Below are 20,143 nucleotides of genomic sequence, written 5' to 3'. Positions count from 1 at the left end.
AGGTTCCTTTCACAGGACAACAAAATTATATTTCTGCTAAAATATTAAATATTTACTGACACTTTTATCAAATATTCAAAAGCTCATGTGCCATAAAGACTTGGTGAAAGGAGAAACTGAGTCTTACCTGAACCTCTGCTCCTCTTTGGTCTGAAGACTATTTGTCCATAACTGACGTCTTCTGTTCTCACTCCTGAGTAAACTGCAGCTGAATCAGCCTCTGAAAAAAACCCCAGGAAGATTAAAGATTAGATTTTTAGGAAGATTAAAAAAAATAACACAGTGGACTCTAAAAATATCATTACTCCAAAAAAAAAAAGTTTTACTTTGGTCCAGTATCCTCATATTTTAAATCTGTTTCTAAAATAATCTTCAATTCATAAAACAGTATCATCAGTTTATTCAAAGTGTATGTGAGTACATGTCAAACCCTTAAACCTAAGTCTAACCCAATTCTACACTTAACCCCAAATGTCCAATCTGTAAACTGTCTTTTCTAATAGGAACAAGCCAAAATGTCCTCACTGTTATTGTTGTATGTAAATGATTATGGATTTAATGAATGTTACCTCTGATTGGCTGTTGTCCGTGATGTAATATTTTGACATCACTGTATGTGATGTCATCTTCTCCACCATTTACATCATCAGCTGCAATGAACCAAAATTACAAACAATACGATTCACTATGTGACAATGTTATGTTTTATTCCCCAAAAAGGCCAAGAAAAATACACCTTAATGTAGCACCTTTAAGTTTCCTCTGAACATGTCTCACCAGTAGAACCACTAAGACCAGTAGAACCAGTAGAACACCAACACAGACAAGTGGAACAAACAACCATTTCATGTTCTCCTCCTTATAGAGAGGAGTAGAGGATGATGGTGAAGAGATTGATGTAGGAGATGATGTGGTGTTGGGTTTCTCTAAAATAAATAAAAAAATAATTATTAAATTCACTTGAATTAAAAAAAACTTCCACTTTACATTCAGAAGGTTTTACATTTCACCTAAGAAACTAAGATTTATTACATTTGATGACTTGATGACTTATTACATTTGCTGATTTTATTATTAGTGCAGAAATGTGACAACATCAATACAGGAAAAACAAGACCTTTGTCTGACATCCTGACCTGTGACGTAGATCCAGCTGGGTGGAGACTCTCCATGACTGCTGATGTGACACTTGTAGAGGCCTTCATCAGACTTGGTAACATGGTGGATGGTCATGTGACCTGTAGGCTCAGTCCTGATGAGGGAGCCATCTTTATAGAAATCAGCTGGGAGCTTGGAGGGAGGCCTCTTTGTTTGACAGTGCAGAGAGACATCATGTCCCTCCATCACAGGGAGGACAGGACTCTGCAGGATCACTGCTCCACCTCAACACAGAGACAAACTACAGCATTTCATCCATTTCCACACAGCTTCATCAACACTAACTCCACAGTCTGATCTTACCAGTGACAGTGATGGTGATGCTTTTACTGGTTGATCCCTCTCTGGACTCACACCAGTAAACTCCACTGTCCAATGGGTCGATGTGGCTGATGTTACAAGAAGAACCAGCAGGTTCTCCCCACTCATCTTCACACGGAGTCCTCTGTCTTTTGGTTGTGTTCCTCCTCACTGTCCATCCAGCAGAGCTGTCGTCCTCCTCACAGCTCAGAGACACAGAATCACCTTTAAACAGCTGAGAGAAGCTGGGACTCGCAGTCAGACGAGCTGTGACAAAACATAATTTGTCCGCATTCTGGTCTGCAGGTACACAACAAGCTGTGATACACTGTGTTCTGACCCGTGTCCATCGTGTTTAGCACATAATGGCTTTTCCATGTTTATTCCCATTATGACACCTGATCATCACAACTTTAAGATCACCTGGCAATAATTATGAATGAATATTGATATGAAAACACTAAGGCTAAACCTAAAGCATCTTCTGCCGGGAGGACAGCGCCTCATTTAAGTCCTTCTTAAATTGTCCATTTCCCAAACTCCCATTGATTAAACAGATTTATACTGTGATAATAAAAGTTCACTAACCTTGGTTTGTGGTGCAGCAAAGCAGTGAGATGCCAACTAAAGAGAAATCAGAGGTTTCACATGTAAATAGGGTTTCACAATAAAATAAGAGAGAAACCAGTGTGCACAGACACAGGAGACTCAGGTCAGCCTGACTCATCGGCAGAGTTTCCAAAAAAAAACCCTACTAAGGTTGGTAAACCAGAAGAAACGTTTGCAACGGGCCAAGATGAGCAAACACTGGACTTCACATGACTTTAAGAAGTGTCAATACCCGACGTTGTGGAGTGAGAACATGTTGGTAAGGACTAGCAGAACACAGACCCCTAACCTGCAGGAGACCGGAGCGAAGATGGCGGAAATCTAAAACTGAATCACTGTACTTGAAATGGTACGAATCTGTTTGTAGAGATAAACACGCCTTTTATTTTGCAACGACAGCACATCACGCTCATCTTAATGGTAAGAAACAGATTTCATTTTGAGACCGTAACTAAAGTCATTGTGAAGAATCCTGCTCAAACTCCTCATCCTGCTGCTCAAGATTTTCCTTTTTTGATTTTTGTTAATAAAATTGATATTAGATCATAAATTAATTAGTCCTTTTATCAGTTGGTCAACTCATCTGGACATTATGATGTTCAAACCTTTCTACTACAGTAACAGCATTTGTCAGTTGTTTGAATCCTGAATCTTCTCATTGCTGATGTTCTCACTACCATGTAACATTTAAATTGATTTAAAACTAATACATTTCTTATTGCCTGTGTATTGCTGCCTAATTTCTTTACTGAGAGGACTAACGTCATTTTTTAAAATAGCTGAATCACTTCCTCATGGTTTTGTAAATTTAAATTCAGCCTGAATTGGTTAGAGCCAAGTGTGAAACTACAGAGGTTAAAGCAGACAAGCACACACATTCTCTACTTAAATATCAGACAGTGAAGAGATGTTTCCTCCATTGTCTCTTTCGGTGATTTGACTTTTTTGAATTTTGTGTTAGTGACACCCAGTAAAACCCGCCCTCTTCCTATTTGTGAAGGGGTGATTGTGTCATTGCCTGGTCAGTAGAATACAACTGTTTTATTGTTTAAAGTGTTTCATTTAAGATCAGAGAAGCAAGCAAATCAAGAAATGTATGTGTGCACAAACAAACTTTACTGCCTTTTATGTAAATTGTTTAGAATGTTCAAACCTAGAAAGAAATTCAAATAATTAAAAATTCTTCAAGTATTAATTTGAAATGCCTTTTAAGATGAAAACTATTTCAGTAACGCAGTCATCAGGTTCTGATTAGTTCTGCCAGTCACGTCGGAATATTCAGACCATGTGCTATATTTAGAGAAAGAAGAGTGTGAACAATGTGTTTTTGTACAGACATAATATACTTAAAACCTGATCATTAATCTGATGTAATCTGAGTCTTCAAATATCTCACCAAGATGTATGTATGATTTCTATTGTTTAAAAGTCACATGACTTCCCCTGACATTTTCTAAAGTTGATGGCCTCCTCTTTTATAAAGCATATAGTTAGTTATAGTTATGCTGCTATAGGCTTAGACTGCTGGGGGACCCACCCCCCAATGCACTGAGCTCCTTTCCTCCTTTTGTCTCCTCTCACACCACAATTTTCACCACTGTATGATATTAACTCTGTGTGTTTTCTCCCGTAATTGTCTTTGTCCCTCTCTGTCTCCCTCTCTCTGTCCCTTTCTGCAGGTGTCCCCCGGCTTTGAAGCTGTGTGTCTTCCAGTGTGCAGCTACTGGTCCTACTAATCTGCCTGATGTTTTGTTGTTGCTTTTGTTGCTCTTTTTCTTTTCTCTCTTCACTTTCCACTCACCCCAACCGGTGGAGGCAGATGGTCGTCCACCCTGAGCCTGGTTCTGCTGGAGGTTTCTTCCGTTAAAGGGAGTTTTTCCTCTCCACTGTTGCCTATGGCTTGTTCAAGGGGGAATTGTTGGGTTCTCTCTATACATCTTTATAATCTGGACTTTATTCTGTAAAGTGCTCTGAGTTGACTTTGTTGTGAATTGGCGCTATATAAATAAATTGAATTCAATTGAATTGAACTGAATTGAAGTGAATTAAAACATTCAGACGAGGACAGTAATTAGTCTGGGTTGTCATTTGGCAGATATTGGTTTTTCCACGGCCACTAGAGGGAGATGTTTATTTGAGACTCTGCATAGTGGGTTAGTGATTAATGGTTAGTTCTCTATCTGTTTGTGGTGAGTGTTCATTTAAACCTGTAGCTTTTTACTTTATTTTGTAGAAGTATTATCTAGTTCAGATATTTTTTTAACTACAGTGATGATAACCTGACAGTTATCCACAGATTCGCAGCCTTAAATATGCTGTGTAATGTGAATTTGAGCTGATTTTTTATCTTATCCTGAATCCAAGAAATATTTCTTGTGTATATAAGCTAAGAGCTAATGCAAAAAAATCAATTGACCGCACTAATAAATAAATCTCAATTCTTTTATAATGATCTTAAAGCACTAATGTGACATCTGTGACTCTCTGTGGCCACAATGCCAGTGGACACATCTGTAGCTGTAGCCACTATTTGCCATGGTCATATAGCCACAGCTGCTAGTTAGTCGCTTATTATCCTATTTAAGATAAATAATAAGGAACCATGCATGTGCTCACACACACAACACTGTCAGTTATGTTGTATTTTATAGCAAAACATAATGATTATGACAATAAGATGCTGCCGGCTGCCGGCTGTTCTCTGTGTAGCTCAAAGCACAGACATGCCCAACAAGTACCAGGACCACTACTTTGCTCCAGTGATCTTCCACATATTTTAATGGAAGCATTTACTGCAGTGTGAGTCAGGAAGTCGTGACAGGAAGTATTAAATTTCCCCCAACTCAGAATTAAAACATTTACTAAAGCTGCTTTAGCCCTGGTGTCATGACTGGTGTTCAGTGCGGTGATGCAATCTGATTCCAGAACTACAAATATACTGACGTAACAGCCACTTCTTCTGTCTCAGGGTGTAGGAAATGGTCTGATCCTGGAGGTGGAGAAAGAGGTGGGGACATCTGTCTCTTTCTCTTTTACCTCTGTTGGACCAGTTTGGCCAGCAGCTGGTTTTCTTCCTGTGTGTGCACTGTTTCTCTGTCGGCTTGGTTAATATCATTGCCTTTGGAAATTCATAACAATCCAGACTTTATTTTCTTAACTTGGATTCACACGAGCAGATGGGAGTGAAACTGGCTCCTGTAACATCTGTGACAGTCGGGTGTACTTTGCTTTTCTTTTATCACCCAGTGTCTGCCACTGATGGTGAGTACACTTGTAACATGAACCATTACAGCTAAAATATTAAACCACAGTTTATCAAACCAATCCCTCTGTTTTCATATTGAATTATTCTGCACTGATTTTGTACGGATGATATGGACCTGAGTGCAGTTTTACTTAAAACAGTGTAGTTTAATAACCGATTTCTCTATGTTGACTTTGAAACAAAATCATCAGGAATCTTTGCTGTTTGTATTAATATTTTTGTTCATGGAGGACACAAGTGAGGAGACAGATGTGGAGGTATATTGGTAAAAAGGATTTATTGAAGTGAACACAGTGGAAAACAACAGAAAATCGCTCTGTAAGGACAGAAAAACACACTATAAGAGGGAATAGACTAAGCAAATCAGGGAACCAACAGCTAAAGAAACTGCTGGAATGGGGAAACATACAAGACAGTGTCAGTATGCAAAACAAATGATCTAGACAAGGAAATAAGAATCAAAAATGATGCTCACATTCCAAACTATGAGCTGAAGAGTGAACACTGATCAGAAAAACTAAATGATATGACAAAGTACATTCTACAGAGATCGACAGACACGGATAAAAAATAACTAAACCTCGGACCAAAATTTACAGGAAACAAGGTCTATGTGTCAGGACAGAGAAGTTAGGAGGCCGAACTGGAGGAAACGCTGATGATCCGAATGAGAACTTCCCTAAAACTTTGGGGAGAGTTGGGTTTAAATGGAAGTGAATCTGGAGAGGATGAAAGAAAAAGAGGGAGAGGGAACTGGCAGAAAGCAGGCAGGTGTGTGAGGACAGATCAGGGGACAGAACAACAAAACAAAATGAAGTCCTGGGCCTGGATCAGGAAGTGGTTTTCTTTCACCATCACTGAAAGAGGGGTGATGAAAAAATGGCACCTAAACATTGCCAACTTTCAGAGCAACCCTCTGTATACATACACACATAGGCCACATTAAAGTACATCTTCTATAATGTATTTCATACTTCTCAGGAAAGAAATGTAGTTAATGGATGAGCCTTCTTATATATAAATCATTTAAATGTCGTGGTGATGGAGACATCATACAGTCCCATGTCACTAAATGGTGAGGTATCAGTCATTATCAGCCCACTGGCAGGTCACCTACTACCTACTGGCGTCGTTATTATGAGCAGGACATGTGGGAAACGGGCAAAATCTAATGGCCGAACCCCACAGGCTGCCAGAGTTACATTAGCTGCTCCAACTCCTAGTTTACAAAGTGTTGCCAGGGAAATGTTGTTGCTTTACTCAGTGTTGTTTCAGTATTGTAAACCGTCCCACAATCTGTCCCTAAGCATCACATTTTACTGGCACATAATATCACAAGCTAATGACCTACTGAGCCTGCTAGTATGAGCAGGTGCAGTCAAGTTGCAGTTCACATGGATGTTTGTCCAGATTCATATTTGAATCAGTTCATCTTTGAGTGCAAATTCAGAGAAATACATCAAGGTTCTCTGAAAAGATCCCACTCATATGAATGTGATGGAGTGACAGGCAACCTGGATTCATAAAGTCTCCGACTGTCATCAGTTCAGAGTCAAAAGATAAATAAATAAATATGATGTTAAAAAGTAGTAAGACCACGGCAGGATCTGCTGAGGAGAAGATGATGGTAACAGTACCCTGTCTAAAAACCTGTCAACAGCCTGATCACTAATTGGATCATTGTGTCATAATGTGCTAAATACTGTGGAGCAAATTGTTTTGGTTGTTTCAGTTTGTCCAGGGGTCACTGTAATTTTTAAACAGTTTCTAACGAAAAGAGAGTTTATCGCTACACAACTGCATTGTGATGATTAAAACTGTAACTGCACAAAGATTATTTTATTCCTGACATCAACACTTTCACACTTTTATCACTGTAACTCAGATGATCAAACCTTGATATTTTGTTCCTTTTATTAAAAACTATCTACACACTGTTAAATATTTCCCACGACTTTAATGCTGTAACCTCTCTGCTCTGTTTTTTTCCCTCTACTTCAGTCCAGGTGAACATCGGAGCTGAACCTGGACAGACTGTCTCTCTGCCATGTAAAGCTCTCAGTAACGTCCCCATCATAGCTGTACAGTGGAGCAGATCTGATCTAAAGCCAGACTATGTCCTTCTTTACCGGGACAAGCAGTCTGATCCAGAAAACCAACATCCGTCTTTTCTGAACAGAGTGAAGCTGAAGGACAAACAGATGAAGGACGGAGACGTGTCTTTGATTGTTGAGAATGTGGTGATCAGTGACACTGGAACATATGAGTGTTTCGTCATCCAGAGAAGAACAAAACGAAGGAAGAGATCCAGACTGAACACTGAGCCCATCACCACCATCAAGCTGATAGTCGGTAAGTGTGTGTGTGTGTGTAGATCAGAGGTGAAGCTGCTTCCTGGTTGTTGATGTGAGAGTGAACCATCACAGATCAGATGTTGGTGTTTTCTAAAGATGTTGCTGATGAGACTTTGTAGCAAACAGCTGCTATGAGTGATGGGATCAAAGTGCAGTAGATAATGTCTGACAGGGGTTTGAAGAGGAAATGGATTCATCACCTACCTGACACCTCACACCTCACATCTCATTCTCTTCTCACAGGGTATGGAGCTGGACACACTGAGGAAGAAGACAACATTGGACATATTGCATCATTCATCAGTCTGTCAGTGCTTCTTGTTGTTCTTATTGGTGTTGGTGGTTTTCGGATCTATAAAGAACGTTTGAAAAAACTTTTTTACCAACCCCCTATTGAAATAGCAGTTTTACATGTTTAACATGTCTTGGATCCCTCCTACATTCCTGTCCTGCTGCTGTTTCTTCAAAGACTAATTCAGCTTAGTTGAATTAGTGACCTTGTTGGGACAGTTTACAGTTGCAGGACAGTGATTGTGGGACTGGATACAGAAAGTAACCCCCCAATCACAAATGCATTAAGGTTGATACATTATGTGATCACTGTCTGTTTGTTACAAATGATGTAGGTGAGCAGATATACACACATACTGTAGATATATAGACACATGTTATTGCCAAATATGTTTTTCATGTTTGTCAAACATTGTTAAAGGTAGTAGATTTTTACTACTCTCAAGGTTTATCAGGTGTTTATCACACCTATAGGCAGCTCATGTGGGATCATATTTGACCCTCCTCTGCCTCCTGAGGTGTCTCACACCTCCTCTGATACTGGTCCTGTCTAAATGACCAAGGCAGCATCAGGGACTGTGAGCAAAGTAGCGTGACGTTCTGATGATATTGATATTTGATATTTGATCTTCAGAATAGTAGGTCAGTCGGTGCAGTGGCAACCCACTAACCATTTGGTCTAAGGTGCGTGCCCGGCTCTCCCTGACCACAAGTTAAAGTGTCTCTTTGCAAGACACTGAACCCCAAACTTCCAAATCCCCAAAATTGAAGAGGGGTGTGTCAGGAAGGGCATCCGGCATAAAAATGTGCCAAATCAACATGCGGATCTATGATCCTATGTTGGAATAGTTTTCCGATGCAGGACAGTGATTGTGGGACTGGATACAGAAAGTAACCCTCCAATCACAAATGCATTAAGGTTGATACATTATGTGATCACTGTCTGTTTGTTACAAATGATGTAGGTGAGCAGATATACACACATACTGTAGATATATATACACATGTTATTGCCAAATATGTTTTTCATGTTTGTCAAACATTGTTAAAGGTAGTAGATTTTTACTACTCTCAAGGTTTATCAGGTGTTTATCACACCTATAGGCAGCTCATGTGGGATCATATTTGACCCTCCTCTGCCTCCTGAGGTGTCTCACACCTCCTCTGATACTGGTCCTGTCTAAATGACCAAGGCAGCATCAGGGGCTGTGAGCAAAGTAGCGTGATGTTCTGATGATATTGATATTTGATATTTCATCTTCAGAACAGTAGGTCAGTCCTACTAGACTGGATTAGACTGCTAGAGTAGATTTTTCATCAGCTCTCAAGGTGCGTTTATCACCCTGAAGTTACACAATAAGTCGAAAGACAAAAAACATGTAGTTTTTTTTGTATATATAAAGTGTAGGCGTCTCTCCTACCTCGATCTGCACAATTGGTGCTCAGGTGGAGGGAGGGTGGGGGGTGAAGAGAGGTAGGTATGTGCAGGAAATGCAGAGACAACCCATGCACACACACACACACACACACACACAGGCAGCTGCACTTTTGGTGATGAGTTTTCTTCTTCTCTTTCTTTTTTCCCAAGCTGGTAATTCTTTTTGCTCCGAGCACATTTAGGTGGGAGGTTTTATTATGTGACTTTGGGCTGGAGATTACTGGTAGTTCAGTTATTCGTGTCTTTTGTTTGTTTGGGTTTATTGTTCTGGTGTTAGGTAGTTTATGTGGAGACGCCGGGAGCGACGGCCCATTGTGTGGTCGGCCCTGCGTCCTCTCTTTTTTATTCTTTGTGGCCGGGGTCTCCAGTGCACTTTTTTTCACCTTTGTTGCTTTATTTATAATGAGACGCTTGTAGCTTATAAATAAAGCTTGTGGGCTGTAAATGAACTTTGTGTCCGGCATCCTTCTTATGCTGCCTCCTCCGACCTCTGGGAGTTTTTTTTTTGGCTTTAATAGTTGAGTTTTTTATGAATATTATAAGAAACTCTCTAGTCTATGAAACCTGGCAAAAAACCTGCATTAACTCTGTGCCCTCACTTTGAAATGTCAAAAACAGGAAAAACCAATTCAAACCAAGCTTCATGTCTGAAAACAGACCATTAGTCCAGAGGTTTTTACTGCTGTATATAAATGCAGATCTCTGTAGACAGGCCAAACTCACTGCACCTAACCAGCAGGTTAGACCAGCTCAGTGACTCTGAAACCAAAGTGAACATGTGAGGATTCAGGAATCTTCCTTGGCCACTATGTGGTAGTGGCAGATTTTTATCTGTGATCCTCAAACATCCTTTCACACCTTTTATCTGATTTATATCTTGGTTGTTTCATTTCACTAACTTCTCCTCCCCAGACAGTAAGTAATGATCTCTACCATCAGACAAACACCTTATAAGGACAAAGGTTTATAAGTCCTCAGTCAGTTTCTTTCTCCGTCTGATCAACCTGCCGTGGCTCAGTGCAGAGCTTCTGATTGGCGTAGTTGTGTGTGTAGGTGTTTCTACAACGCCAATTTCAAAAAAGTTGGGACAATGTGTAAAAAAATGTAAATAAAAACAGAACGTGATGATTTTCAAATCTCATCAACCCACATTTTATTCACAATAGAACAACTTATCAGATGTTGAAATATTTACCATTTCATAGAAAATATTAGCTGATTTTGAATTTTAAACATTTGGAAGTGGAGCAACAAAAGGCTGGAATTCAAATCAAATCAAAACCAAATGAAGGAGCATTTCAGAGAGACAGAGCCTCAAAAATGTAAAGGTGGGCAGAGGTTCACCATCTGTGACAAACAATTTTGGAACAATTTCTGAAAAATTTTCTGTGTTCTCTGGGTCAAAGCTCATTTAAAATGGTTTGAGGCAAAATGGAAAACTGCTGCAACTTTTTGTGTCGCTGCCATCAAATTCAAAATGAGCTAATATTTTCAATGAAATGTTAAAATGTCTCAGTTTCAACATCTGATATCTTGTGTTCGTTCTATATCGTAGCGACCCAAGAGTGGACGCTGAGACTGAGACTTGTGGGGCCCTGTGGATCGTGGGAGTTGTGTTGTGATCTGTGGGTTATTCTGTCATGTAGCTAGGGTTCAGCCAGTGGCCGGGGTTTATGTTGACACCATGACTGTGAGTGCTGCTGTAGCTGATGGCCTCCAGTCGCTGTTGCTGTTGCTGTAGCAACACAAATCTGTCTTCTTAGGTTTGTGCTCTATATACAGTATGAGAAACCGCTTTCTCATGGGACAAATGTCACAATGTGGGTTCATGAGATTTGCAAGTTGTTGCATTCTGTTTTTATGTGTGTTTACATGATGTCTGAACGTTTTTGGACTTGGTAGGTAACACACACATGTTCTTTGTTATGAGTGAAACTAATTGTCTGCTGTTGGACAAACTGAAGCTCTGCTGCCTCCTGCTGGATGTTTGTACAGTATATTGACAGAGTCGCCCTCTAGTCGGCAGCATGATAGAGTGGTTAGCAGTGTCCCCTCACAGCGAAAAAGTCCCCGGTTCAAATCCATCATCCGTCTGTGGCCTTTCTGTGTGGGCTTTGCATGTTCTCCCTTTGCTTTAAATTTCAATTTAAATTCAAACAAAAAACTGACACTGACACTTTCATCAAAACCTTTATAGTAACATACAGTATTTTATGACATATTAAAAACCTTTTTACAGCTGAACTTCACTTTTTGTTTGTGCTTTAATATCAAATCCATGCAGGTATCACTGTTTAATTTCATATTGAATAAAGTACTGTACTTTAATCTTTAATACTTTCTCAAAAACACACGCCCCCTGACATAGCCAGGATAGTTTGAACTTGCTCCGTGGTACAAGCCCCTGTTGAACTGATTGCAAAGACCCCAAATAAACATCGTAGCAGACCAGTTCAGCTGTAATATGAACACACAGTACTGTAGCCAGATTCACAGCCATCAACAACAAACACACCCACAAACACGTCAGGACGCTCTAAATTTAATTATTGTTTCTTAATTATTATCAACATTTCTAAATGTTGTGCCATCTGCAAACACTGTGACACAAACTAGATTTATTGCGTTGTTATTTACGGCCAGAACATTTACTGAGATGTGGTTTCTAATCCTAAAATGATCTAAATAACCTGCCGACAAATGCCGTCCTCGTTCACACACACCTGCCACACCTCACAGGTGTGCGTTAATGCCAAAGGTTTAATCTCCCTTTACAGATTCATTTTGGACTGAATTTAATTTGAACTGTTTTCATGTTGCAGATGAAACGATGAAAGAAAGAAGTTTATTTCCAACACACACTGTGTGTTTTGTGTTTTACTGAACATGCAGCTGCTGGTTACAACTGATCACACAGAGACAAACCAACTCCACCTGCTGATGTTGGTGTGGTAGAAAATCTCAAACACCTTTATAAAACATTAATTCTCTGTTGAGTGAGTCTGTTCTCTCTCAACGGCTGCCAGTAATTCATACGGACGCCTTAGTTCAAAGTATTGAACATGCAGGGAGCAGCAAACAGACCAGGCAGGCAAATCAGTGGAGGTGTAAGCAGGAGTGAGTGTAACTGTCTGAGATCATTTAATCAGTAAACAAGGCAAATCACTGAGTGCAGCTGAGTGGAGATCAACAAACCATTGTCATGTGTGTGGAGCCTACTGGCCTCTGTGCAGGCTGGAAGCTCATGCTCTGTGCAAACCCTTTCTGAAGATACTACAATTGGGGATATGGACACTGCACATATACCCACTGCAAAACATGATGAAACTCTGGAGAATAGCAACAATGAGAAGAATCATAATAGAAGTGGTGGTTAGCTGAGATTCTAACCACCGGTCTTTAAACATCCAGATAATCATTTTTAAATCTTTGTTGGCGCAACAGCTTCTGTTTCTAGATCTTGAAGGAGACGTAGGCAAAGGGAAGTGTGGTGGTGGGCTTGTAAAGCTGCAGCAGTGGGGACTATACACGGTGCTCTAATCAGTTCATCTGACTAATCTTCGCTCCCTGCCAATCAAAATGGATGAGCTGCTCCTTCTTTGCACGTTGTGCTGCTTCCTCACCAACAGGAAGCCGCAGGTGAGGGTGGGAAAAGTTACATCCTGCACATGACAAACCAGTACTGATGCTCCTCAGGGATGTGTCCTCTTTTTCCTGCTCTTCTCCCTCAACACAAACCACTGCACGTCAAACGACTAGACTGTCAAACACCTAAAGTTTGCAGACAACACAACCGTTATCAGCCTCATTCGGGATGACGATGAGATAGGAGGTTGATCTTCTGTCATTGCGGTGCAATCAAAGCAACCTGGAGCAGAACATTTCAGTAGGAGTGCGCCTCTATCTAACAGGACAAGAACAGACTGCATTGGACATTGAGGACTGCAGAAAGAATCACTGTTGTGTCTGGGATCACTCACAGTCTGAACAATGTGATTATTGAAGGAAATACAACAGTAATTGTAGATACTTCTCATAACGAGGGTCAAGGATGTAAAATAACCATCACATAACTTTAGTATCGGGAAAGACCGGCTGCTTTCTGACACTAAGTACACGAAGGCTGTCAACAGTCTGCTCTCACACGACCTTTGCAGTCTGGTCAGCTTTGCTGTATGAAAAGGTCGGAATGCAAGCGATTAAATGTACAAATATCATGTCTTTGTTTTCTTTTATACACTCGTATTTCATATTAAACTGGATATGACCCATATTATCATATGTGTAAAAATACTTTTTAAGTATGTGGAAACTAAAAGTAGACACTAAAAACCACAGTAGATGCACAAAACATGATTCAAACATGATCAAATTTAGTTGACTAATTACAAAATTAAGTTGACTTAACTTCCAAATGTATTTCTCGTATTAAACTAATGCATTTATTTATGTATTTTTACAGGGACAACACAACTAAACATTGTTACAGCAAAACAACCTTTGCCGTGTACGTACATGTTACAGCCCCTGTCAAACAGGTCCATCTTTACCACAGTCACAATCGGGAATTAACCCTGATTAATAGTGTGGGGGTTTTCCACGACCACCAGATGGCGTTGTTTACTTGACAATAGCATAAACGCTGCACGGTGGGTTCATGATTAACTGTGTTAATCAGATCAAATCCATCTATTTGTGCTGAGTGTTCATGTCAACATATTCGCTCCTTAATACATCTATGACACTTTACCTTATTTTGGATCAGTGTTATCTACACAGTTCAGGGATCGTGCTGGATCAGCAGTGATCATGTCAGCCACGAACCCAAACTGAATCAGGCGCATCTTCTACATCTCTATTCATTGTTCTGTAGACTATGAATTATTCTGGTAGATTATTACAGATTACAAATGACCATGAACTGTTTTATTTGATCTATAGATTACATTTCTCCTCAGTAAAAGGAAATGAGACGTTGATGTGTGACGAAAAGCAGTCTGAGCAGTGTAAAGCTGCAGCAGCATGAGTTACTGCTGTCGGATGTACAACTGTGCTGACACTTTCAACAGCTCGCTGCTGTCAGTCTGTAGTGGGAGGGCAGAGCCATGCAAGGTGGAAGGAGAGAGTGAACACCCCAGTCAGCCTCTCGATGGTCTCCATCTTGATGGTCGTCAGGAGAACTAGGTTCCCAAAGTGGGATGTGTGTACTGTTCCCCCTTTGTGCTTGGTAAATACCAGAGCCTTTGCAAATTTAGAACAATCCAATCTGTAATTTCTTAAGTCCATGGATTCGCATGAGGAGATGAAAGTGAAACTGGCTGCAACAGACTGGTGGACTTTTCTCTTACTTTGTCTCCTGGTTTCTGCCTCTGATGGTGAGTATACCTGTAGAAATAAGCATTTACAGGTAATTCATCTGAAATATTTAAGCATAATTTACCAAACCAATACGTCTTCTGCACAGGGTTTTTGTACAGGCGAGGTTGGGGCTTAGCAGTGCAGGTTCTTTATATATTTTAAAATATATGCTGACTTTGAAAAGAAATGATCAAGACTCTTTACTGTTTGTACACTGTAAAACACACAGGATTAAAGGGGAATTAAATAAGCTTTTCCAGTTAACGTAATATGAATATGTATGTTTATACATTAAACAAGTTCATTAAACTTAAAATATCTAGTTTTAATGTTCAGACCACTTTACAACTCATAAACATGAGTTGCTCTGAGCTGTATGGATGAACTGCAGAGACTTCACTCGACTCGCTAAATTAACTTTTTAAACGTATTTACGACATATTTTTTTTTTTTTTGAATAATGAAGAAATGATGGTGACCATGATAAAGACTAGAGTTGAATTCAGGTTCCTCTACTAGCAGACACTTTAAGAAAGGTTCACAGAGAACAGCCTTAGTAGATGTGTTTGTGCTGACTTTGGTACAAAATGTCTTCCGTAGCTGAAACTTTATGTCAACACGGAAAACAGAGTCTTTACAAAAAGCAAAAAGAAAAACACATTATATAATTGGACTGACCAAGTGTCTTAACTTTGACTAACTAAGTCAACGTTCAGTTAACTTAACTGAGTTTGTTTAAGTTGGGAGTCATCCTGACTACTGAACCGAAGTTCAGTTAAATTCAGTTTTCAAGGACAAAATGGAAATGATTTACATTGGAGCCTATTAATAGTGTTTTCTTTCCACCATCATTTAAAAAAGTTCTCAAGAGCTGAGTTTCCCTCTTGTTTTGTTTAGAACTTATACAATTGAAACAGTAGAAACGGTAATGATTTAATAACCAGACTTTCACTGGGGGACTGTGACCGTAGACTAGAATCAAACACATACATAAGTAGGCTGAAGCAGAAAGGGCATAAGTGGAAAATCAGCTACTTTTAGCCATAACAACATTTTTTCAATTTTTAATGATTAGTTTGGCAATGCATGAAATGATATGTACAACATCACCCCTCATATACTGCAGGTTTATGAAGGCTACAGCAATATAAGGACGTCCTCCAACGCCCACAGAGGCTGTTTGTACCCACCCGCTCATACAAATCAATACACTATGTTGGAATAGTGCCATCACATAAGTTAAACTGTGCTACCGTCTTTTACTCTAAACTCCCTCAACTTAAATGAAACACAGGGCTTCGATCTACTTTGAAACCTGATCACTGACCTGATCAGATCACTGGTAAAATGAATTCATTGTTCATACAAGATCCAGACAGGAACAAACGCGACTGCAATAATGTGGTAAATAATGAAGAGCACTCGGTCAAATTATTTCAACGTGTCAGGCCGAGAGTTTCCAACTAAAAGAAGAAGAGTTCATCAGCACATCACCATGTAATGATGAACAATATCTTAATGTCAATATGTCAATACTGCTATTCAGATGTGAAGACTATAATATTAGTTATTTTATTAGGAAATAATCTACAGACTGTTAAATATTTGTCGTGACTTTAACCATTTAAACTTTCTGCTCTGTGTATGTTTTTTTTTTTTTTTTACTTCAGCCCAGATAAACATCAGAGCTGAACCTGGACAGATTGTCATTCTCCCATGTGAAGTTCCCAGAAACACCACAGTCTTAGTTGTTGAGTGGATCAGACCTGATCTGGATGCAGAACATGTGTTTTGGTGTAAGAATGGCCAGTCTGATCCAGACCACCAGCATCCATCTTTTAGGAACAGGGTGGAGCTGAAGGACGGTGGGATGAAAGATGGAAACCTGTCTGTGATTCTGAAGAATGTGACAATTAATGACACTGGAACATATGAGTGTCATGTTGGCCTGAATCAAAGCAACCACAGAATGAGTATGATCAACCTGACAGTTGTCAACCCAGGTGAGTGTGTGTGTGTGTGTGTGTGTGTGTGTTTGTGTGTGTGTGTGTGTGTGTGTGTGGATCAGAGGTGAAGCTGCTTCCTGGTTGTTGATGTGAGAGTGAACCATCACAGATCAGATGTTTGTGTTTTCTAAAGATGTTGCTGATGAGACTTTGTAGCAAACAGCTGCTATGAGTGATGGGATCAAAGTGCAGTAGATAATGTCTGACAGGAGTTTGAAGAGGAAATGGATTCATCACCTACCTGACACCTCACATCTCATTCTCTTCTTACAGGTGGTGAAGCTGGACACATCAGTGATGGAGGAAACAAGAGTGTAGGAGCCAATAGTGGACGAAACAAGAATGGAACAGACAGTGATGGAGGAACCAGGCATGGAGCTGTTAGACTGTCAGTCAGTGCGACAGTTATTTATCTGCTCGTTGTTTTTGGTGTTGGCAGTTGTTTTGTGATGCATAGACAAAGTAAAACGTATTCATACAAACCTTCCTATGAAAAAGCCGTTGGCTATTGGCTCACTGCCGCCTCTAAAGTTAAAAGATACATTACATAAATACAAAATGCTACAAACAGTGACAATCACACACACGTTCTTCCTTCCTATAGTAACACGTGCACCATGTTCTGCTACAGTCATCATTAAAGTGCACAACATCTCACACTCGTGTTGAACCCTGGTCTCCTGTGGAAAAGTCCTGTGTCTTGTTGTACCATCCGCCACCACGTCCACCTCCCTATGAGACTTTGTCCCTTTATGTTCTACGTCATTGCTGTAAGTGTCAAAAACTGAAGTGTACATCAGTCGTACTACACTGAAAGCTCCATGCAGCAAGCGCTGGCACAAACGCCCTAAGCATCAGCATGTCCATGGGAAGACCATGGGTACACACATTTTTCTAGAGGCAGCATGAACACAATCATCAGGAGGAGATAAAAATAAGACGAGGACGAATGTGATATGTGTTTTGTCAACATTCCTAATTGTATTGTGGACACGAGGCTTGTGTACGTGTGCTCATCTCCACTATGGCTTCACTCCTTTTTCTTTTTGTAGTTAACATCATGATCCATCCTCTCCCATCCTTTGCTTTGGATGCTTGTATCTACCTGTTAGTATGACTGTGATGGCACATAAATAAATTGTTCTTAACAGGTGAGTGTTGCTTTATGGTGATTTGTGTTGGAGCTGGAGGGGACACACTGTTTTCTTTTTTGTGTTTTTTTCACTATTTTTACATGTATGTTGGTTTGTGCTTTATGGTCAACAATGTAATAAATGCTCCTTGTACGATTTTCGTGTGGGTGTCTTTTTTTTTCACAATGCAGAATCCCACCGTTTACACACAGGTTACACACATTATTCTCTTTGTCAAACAGTATTAAAGTCAGTGGCTGGTTTAAACTAGTTTTAATATGTATGTGTGTGTCTTACTAAGATTTACTGATCACTAAATGAAGATAAGGTCAACCACACAAACTCGTCCTCGTGTAGATTATTATTGATAACATTTACAGCCACAACATTAAAAAGAAGATGGTCTCTGGATCATAGATGATCAATTTGATGTTAAATAAATTTATAAATACACGTTTTTCAGATGGTAAAGAAAATGATTGATGTTTCATTCAACTTACATCCTTTTTTGGTATTTGGACATCTTCCTCTGAACTTACCAACTACTTCCTTGATATTTATCAATTTTATTTTTAAATTAATAGTGGATTTTAAATAATAACGTATTTGCTCTCAACATGTTCAATGAGGTCTTTATTATTAATGGGGATGTGGAGCAGCGTTCATGTTTATTATAAAAGTTGTTCAGCTGAATGTCTTGGAATCTGAACAAGTTGATGCAGGTTTAATTTGATGGGATCTGGAATTAAAAGCAGCCAAACAACCACACGTCTCCTAAACAGGTTGGTTCTGTAACTGTAACCAACAGTCTGTCATTAGTTCACATCAGAAAACTTCCATTGAACCTCTACCAGCCTCCACCATCACCCAGTAAATGTTTTAGTTTCACTTGTCTTCATGTACATTTTGTATGTCTCTGTCTGACCAACCTGCTGTGGCTCAGTGTGGAGCTTCTGATTGGCCCAGTGATGGTGCTTTCAGGTACATAACACACACATACAGGTGATGTGCTGCCCTCTCTCCACATTGAACCAACCAACATGCTGTTATTCACAGTGCAAACCATGGAAATATCAATTCAATTCAACTTTATTTATATAGCGCCAATTCACAACAAAGTCATCTCAGGGCACTTTACAGAATAAAGTCAAGATTATAAGATATATAAAGAGAACCCAACAATTCCCCCCGGACCAAGCCATAGGCAACAGTGGAGAGGAAAAATTCCCTTTAACGGAAGAAACCTCCAGCAGAACCAGGCTCAGGGTGGACGACCATCTGCCTCGACCGGTTGGGGTGAGTGGAAAGGGGAGAGAGAAAAGAACAGAGCAACAAAAAGCAACAACAAAACATCGGGCAGATTGGTAGGACCAGTAGCTGCACACTGGAAGACACACAGCTTCAAAGCCGGGGGACACCTGCAGAAAGGGACAGAGAGAGGGGGACAGAGGAGGACAAAGACAACTACGGGAGAGAACACACAGAGTTAATGACATATAGTGGTGACAATTGTGGGATGAGAGGAGAGGAGAGATGGTCAAGAGAAGGAAAGGAGCTCAGTGCATTGGGGGGTGGGTCCCCCAGCAGTCTAAACCTGTAGCAGCATAACTATAACTAACTATATGCTTTATTAAAAAGGAAGGTTTTAAGCCTAGACTTAAAAGTAGAGAGGGTGTCTGCTTCCCGAATCTGAACTGGGAGCTGGTTCCACAGCAGAGGAGCTTGATAGCTAAAAGCTCTACCTCCCATTCTACCTTTGGAAATTCTAGGAACCACAAGTAGGCCGGCATTCTGAGAGCGAAGTGGTCTACTGGGATGATATGGAGCTATGAGGTCTTCTATATATGATGGAGCCTGACCATTCAGAGCTTTATATGTAAGAAGCAGGGTTTTAAATTCTATTCTACATTTAATGGGAAGCCAATGGAGAGAAGCTAGTGAAGGTGAAATATGATCTCTCTTGCTAGTTCCAGTCAGCACTCTTGCTGCAGCATTTTGGATTAATTGCAGGCTCTTTAGGGAGTTACTGGGGCATCCTGAAAGTAGGGAATTACAGTAGTCCAACCTAGAAGTAACAAATGCATGGACCAGTTTTTCGGCATCACTTTGAGACAGGATGCTCCTAATTTTGGCAATGTTCCGTAGGTGGAAGAAGGTTGTTCTAGAGATTTGTTTTATATGTGAGTGAAGGACAGATCCTGATCAAAAATAACTCCAAGGTTCCTTGCAGT

The 20,143-nt window shown here is 40.0% G+C and overlaps 3 protein-coding genes across 3 annotated transcripts in view; 2 read left to right on the top strand and 1 right to left on the bottom strand.

Annotated features, from left to right (window-relative positions):
• The window catches only part of LOC137137812 (low affinity immunoglobulin gamma Fc region receptor II-like), a 100,298-nt gene that overhangs the window by 1,273 nt on the left and 78,882 nt on the right, over nt 1-20,143 (bottom strand). Inside the window, exons 5-8 of the mRNA XM_067524491.1 lie at nt 1,137-1,382; nt 750-926; nt 570-650; nt 128-220 (exon numbers count right to left, since the gene is read on the bottom strand). Coding sequence (XP_067380592.1) covers nt 128-220; nt 570-650; nt 750-926; nt 1,137-1,382 — 597 coding nt within the window. The remainder of the gene's footprint in view (nt 1-127; nt 221-569; nt 651-749; nt 927-1,136; nt 1,383-20,143) is intronic.
• Nucleotides 5,114-13,703, top strand: LOC137137856 (coxsackievirus and adenovirus receptor homolog). The gene is made up of 3 exons (XM_067524638.1): nt 5,114-5,328; nt 7,334-7,684; nt 7,930-13,703. The coding sequence occupies exons 1-3, from the start codon at nt 5,244-5,246 to the stop codon at nt 8,103-8,105; spliced, it is 612 nt and encodes a 203-aa protein (XP_067380739.1). The 5' UTR covers nt 5,114-5,243; the 3' UTR covers nt 8,106-13,703.
• LOC137137842 (myelin-oligodendrocyte glycoprotein-like) lies at nt 14,481-18,068 on the top strand. The gene is made up of 3 exons (XM_067524596.1): nt 14,481-14,790; nt 16,444-16,776; nt 17,053-18,068. The coding sequence occupies exons 1-3, from the start codon at nt 14,700-14,702 to the stop codon at nt 17,328-17,330; spliced, it is 702 nt and encodes a 233-aa protein (XP_067380697.1). The 5' UTR covers nt 14,481-14,699; the 3' UTR covers nt 17,331-18,068.

The sequence above is a fragment of the Channa argus genome, chromosome 12 (genome assembly GCF_033026475.1).
Source record: "Channa argus isolate prfri chromosome 12, Channa argus male v1.0, whole genome shotgun sequence".
In the NCBI taxonomy this organism is placed as follows: Eukaryota; Metazoa; Chordata; class Actinopteri; order Anabantiformes; family Channidae; genus Channa; species Channa argus.
This window is presented reverse-complemented; position numbering and strand designations above follow the sequence as displayed.

What these genes read in the sequence shown, in the direction of transcription:
- LOC137137856 (XM_067524638.1), top strand. Translation starts at nt 5,244, where the DNA reads ATGGGAGTGAAACTGGCTCCTGTAACATCTGTGACAGTCGGGTGTACT. An exon ending in CCCAGTGTCTGCCACTGATG is followed by an intron (nt 5,329 to 7,333) that starts GTGAGTACACTT and finishes CCTCTACTTCAG; the next exon opens with TCCAGGTGAACATCGGAGCT. An exon ending in CACCATCAAGCTGATAGTCG is followed by an intron (nt 7,685 to 7,929) that starts GTAAGTGTGTGT and finishes CTCTTCTCACAG; the next exon opens with GGTATGGAGCTGGACACACT.
- LOC137137842 (XM_067524596.1), top strand. Translation starts at nt 14,700, where the DNA reads ATGGATTCGCATGAGGAGATGAAAGTGAAACTGGCTGCAACAGACTGG. An exon ending in CCTGGTTTCTGCCTCTGATG is followed by an intron (nt 14,791 to 16,443) that starts GTGAGTATACCT and finishes TTTTTACTTCAG; the next exon opens with CCCAGATAAACATCAGAGCT. An exon ending in CCTGACAGTTGTCAACCCAG is followed by an intron (nt 16,777 to 17,052) that starts GTGAGTGTGTGT and finishes CTCTTCTTACAG; the next exon opens with GTGGTGAAGCTGGACACATC.